Below are 4502 nucleotides of genomic sequence, written 5' to 3'. Positions count from 1 at the left end.
CAGCGCAGGAGGAATTCCTTCAGCGCAGGCATGCGTGTGAGCTGCGTCGTCACATGGTGCCCATCGCCACTTGGATACGCTGTCTGACTCCATTCGCAGCGCTTTTTCAAAGTTGGGTGGATTTAGACATCTCCATCTGTGATATCGTTGCATAGTACGCGGCGCCATCGCGTTGTCGGTCGGAACCCGGCCAGTGCTGAGCGCACCCAACTTGCACTTGAATTTTCACGTGTGGGAAATCGACACTGCGACATGTCGGTCCAAATTCTTCAGAAGCGAGTTTCGCACGTTTCTCACTTCTGAGTCGCAACCGCTTCCAAAGGAGCCGATTCCAGATGAGCCGGCTAAGCGGTTAGCCGACTTGCTCGACGGCTCACGAACGGTTTCACGGTTTGCACGCCAGGTTGGATTTTCGCGGGGATGTCAACGCCGTGGCCACGCCGTGGCGCCGCAGCGACTGCACCCAGCGCCGATGCGCAAACTGCCTGGCCACGCCGCAAGAAGGAAGACGCTACACCTCCGGCAACTGCGACGACCAAGCCGCCACCAGGAGCGTCCGCGTGGCCTCGGCGGCAGCCGGCCGGATCAGCGCCCGTGCCCGCCACCAAGGCCGCCAAGAAGAAAGCCGTCGAGGACGACGCATGGGTGCTCAAGATGTACGAGAAGCGGAAGGAGATGAAGAAGAAGCGAAAACTCGAGCCCACGACGGCGCCGCCACCCGTTCCAGTCGACGATGCCCCCGTCGCTAACCCAGAACACGCCGCCGTTGCGTTGGCGCCGTCATCGCTCTTGGACGACAGCGAAGCTCTGCCTGCGATTCCTCCCAATAGCTTTTACGACGAAGCGCCTGCATTTGACCCGACGCTGTTTGAGCCCGTGGCGAAACGCGCCAAAGCGGCCGTCGCGATGCCCGCACCGAAGCTCAAGCCTCAAGCGGCGTCGTCCAAGCTCCAAGCGTCCTCACGCGCCGCAAACAGAACGCGGGCGCCGAGCGACGACGATCGCGTCAGTAGCGAAGACGACGACATCGTTCCGAAGGCGACCAAACCTCGGGCCAAGGCCAAGCCAAAGCCAACGACGCGTCTTCCAAGCGACGTACCGAGCGAGGAGGACGGCGAGGCGGCAATCGACACAACCGAGTGGCGCAAGCACGCCATCAAGCAGCGACAAGCCGCCGTCGGCAGCCACAGCGTCAGCGACAACTTTGTGCGGCTCACGATGCGGAAAAAGGTCAAGGGCAGTCGCGGCAACCCGAAGAAGCGGCCGCTGTACCTGCGCGCCACGCTCTACGACAAGGCCGAGCACGACGAAGCGCCCGTGAGCAAGGCAACGCACGACGGCGTCGACGTCGTCCAAGAATGCCTCGATGTGCTCGCTCAGCCACCGCCGCCGCCGACCTTTGTGACGCTGGAAGAGGCGGTGTCGACACCTCTGTGCTACCACGGACTCCCCGCGCACCGCCTCGTCGTAAAGAAGAAGACGGCGAACCACGGGCGCGGCTTCTTTGCGTGCACGCGCAAGCTCGACGAAGGGCGATGCGACTTCTTTCTCTGGGAACAAAACCACCCGGATGCGATCGCGCACGCGCTCGCGGCCCCCGAAGCCGAGCTGCCGCCCATGCCCGAGTTTGCCACACCGCTCGACGCGCTACGCGTGCTGTTCGGCCACGCCGACTTTAAGCCTGGCCAGCGCTGGGCGATCGACCGTGTTCTTAATCGGCACGAGAAGGCGTCGCTTTTGATCTTGCCGACGGGCGCCGGCAAGTCGCTCTGCTACCAGCTCCCGTCGATCTTCCTACCTGGCCTCACGCTTGTGATTTCGCCGCTCATTTCTCTCATCAACGACCAAATGGAGAAGCTGCCACCGCCGCTTCAAGCACGCGCCGCGAGCTTCTCGTCGGCCAAGTTCAAGGCCGACCAAGCCTCGCTCTGCCGTGCACTCTATGCGGGCCACATCAAGCTGCTGTTTGTATCGCCCGAGCGCGCCGTCACCGCCGGCTTCCACGCGCTTCTCTCCAAGCTCTCGATCAGCCTCGTCTGCGTCGACGAGGCGCACTGTCTCTCGGAGTGGTCGCACAACTTTCGTCCGTCCTTTCTGCGCTTGGGGCCGCTCGCCGCCAAAGCGTCGCAGGTGCTGGCGCTCACCGCGACGGCGTCGACGAGCGTCACGGCCGACATTGCGCGCATCCTGAGCATCAGCGACGACGGCATCCGCCGTGACCGGATCGGCCGCGACAACCTGACGCTAGACGTTGCTGTGACGACGGATGCGTCACGCCTCGACGACCTCCGCGCGCTCTTGACAGCACCCCCGTACAACAAGGGCAGCGTCATCGTCTATGTCCACACGCAGTACGCGGCGGCGATGGTCGCAGGCCACTTGAGTGCGCAAGCCCACATCAAGACCAGCGCGTACCATGCGGGCCTGGAGGCCGATGTCAAAGAAAAGGTGTGTTTCAGAGCACCCCCTTGTAGAAAAAGAGTGCAATGTCAACTGCAACCTAGGTTCGCGCAACGTTTCTGAGCGGGAAGCTGCGTGTTGTGGTCGCCACGATCGCCTTTGGCATGGGCATCGACAAGCCCAATGTGCGCGGCGTGATCCACTACCACATGCCGAGCAGCATGGAGCACTACGTGCAGCACGTCGGCCGCGCGGGCCGTGACGGCAAGCCAGCCCACTGCACGCTGCTGCTTGTGGCGAGCGATTTCAACCGGTTCCATGCCCTCGCGCACTCGGACGGTCTCTCGCTTCGCCAAGTGGGTCGGTTTCTGGACTTGGTCTTTGGCGACACCCGCGCGATTCCGACTCGTCCGGGCTTTTGTGAGCTCACGCTACCCATCAAGTGGCTCGAGATGGAGCTCGACATGAAGGAAGGCGTGCTTGAAACGATCTTGACGATGCTCGAGCTCCAAGGCCACATCAAGCTCCTCCCGTCGCTCCACGCCACGTGCACGCTCACGATTTCCAACTTCGAGCCATGGAAGTCGCATGTACTTTTCACCCGCGTCGAAGCGCTCGCCGACGCCGCGACCGAGCAGGAAGGGTACCTTACCAAAACCATCTACACGTTCAACGTCGTCGAGCTCACACAAACGTTTCCGCTGCGCGCGAACGACGATATTGTCTTGTTGGAGCTCCGCCGGCTGCAGCAAACCGGCGTGGGGCAGTACCAATTGAGCGACTACGCCGTGCGGCTCGAGCGATCCGCCTCGCGCGTGCCCAACATCGAGTCGATTGTGCGCGACGTGTACACGCACCACGTCGCCCAAGAGAAGCGCAACGTCGTCCGCGTCGAAGCCTTGTACGCCGCTCTTTTGCGGGCCTCCGAAAGCGACGACGCGACGGCGTCACTCAACGAGACAATCGAAGCGTACTTTGAAGACCGAGACGACGATGCACCCGTCGCCAAGCCGTGGGCCTTTGCCCCGCTGACGCCCGGTCAAATTGCCGGGATTCAGCAGGCGACGCACAGCTTGCTGCACCACGACCAGCGCGCCTTCTCGGCGCAGAGCATCACACGCATCCTCCACGGCATGGCGAGTCCGTGCTTCCCGAGCGACGAGTGGCGCGACCACAATGCATGGTCGCGGTATGCCGCATTGCCCTTTCCGCTCGTCAAGAACGTCGTCCACGACGTCGTCACGGCCTTCCGGAAGGACGAGATGACGGCTGCAGCACCGACAGAGCCTTCAAGTAGCCTTGTTGCGCGCAAGCCGAAGGAATAGTATTGTACGAATACGTCTTGAGAAGAGTGTGTTCAATACAACTCGAGCATATGTTAACTCAAAACGTAAGTATGTTGATGGACACTTTGTGCATGTACACTATGCATTACAACTATCGCATTGGGTTTACGTCTCCACAAGTCAGAACCACTGCTGCATCTCGGCAAGACGATGCACTCGGACAAAAGTATATGTATGTAGTCACACCAGTGGTGACATTAGCGTACAGAGAGGCGTGACTTCGACAAGGTTACGCACCGTGTTTTATAGAATATTGATGCAGCATTTCATAGATCAGCTATGAGGCCGCTCTCTATTGCCAACTATCGCATTGGGTTTGCGTCCCCAAAATTTAAAACCATTGAGCTGAACGTTGAACTGCCCCTTTATGCTATGACATGCCGGAGTGCTTTGCGACTTACAGGACGACCTTGAGCGCGGTGCGGACGAGGCCACGTACGAAACAGTAGAAGACACACGATATAGCTAGCACTCGAAGCAGAAGGTCCGTGTGAAAAGTTTACTCGGTCGACGTCTTGCGGGCGTCGCGCTGCGTGTTGAGCTCTTGGACCCACGACTGGACGAGGGGTGTCTTGAACTTGCCTTGTGTGCTGTTGAAGAAGTCCTGGAGATCGACGTCTTGCACTATCGCAGCACCAGCGCATGAGATCCTGTGCAGGTTTCAATACGCTCGCACCGCTTTCGTACTCGTCGGCCTGCAGAATCATCTCAAACTTGTCAAAGTCCTGCGTAGTATTCGGTCATGAAAGGCGCAAG

General features: G+C 60.2%; 2 protein-coding genes across 2 annotated transcripts; one reads left to right on the top strand and one right to left on the bottom strand.

Moving 5' to 3' along the window:
- Positions 1 to 388: 388 nt before the first annotated feature.
- Positions 389 to 3725, top strand: SPRG_13157 (hypothetical protein; the record flags this gene model as incomplete). Its single annotated transcript, XM_012352154.1, has 2 exons — positions 389 to 2448; positions 2505 to 3725. The coding sequence occupies exons 1-2, from the start codon at positions 421 to 423 to the stop codon at positions 3723 to 3725; spliced, it is 3249 nt and encodes a 1082-aa protein (XP_012207544.1). The 5' UTR covers positions 389 to 420.
- Positions 3726 to 4245: 520 nt separating this feature from the next.
- SPRG_13156 (hypothetical protein) lies at positions 4246 to 4453 on the bottom strand (the record flags this gene model as incomplete). Its single annotated transcript, XM_012352153.1, has 2 exons — positions 4246 to 4370; positions 4423 to 4453. 2 exons carry the CDS (start codon positions 4451 to 4453, stop codon positions 4246 to 4248), a joined length of 156 nt encoding a protein of 51 aa, XP_012207543.1.
- Between the last annotated feature and the right edge of the window lie 49 nt (positions 4454 to 4502).

The sequence above is a fragment of the Saprolegnia parasitica genome, assembly GCF_000151545.1.
Source record: "Saprolegnia parasitica CBS 223.65 unplaced genomic scaffold supercont2.93, whole genome shotgun sequence".
Taxonomy (NCBI): Eukaryota; Oomycota; class Saprolegniomycetes; order Saprolegniales; family Saprolegniaceae; genus Saprolegnia; species Saprolegnia parasitica.
This window is presented reverse-complemented; position numbering and strand designations above follow the sequence as displayed.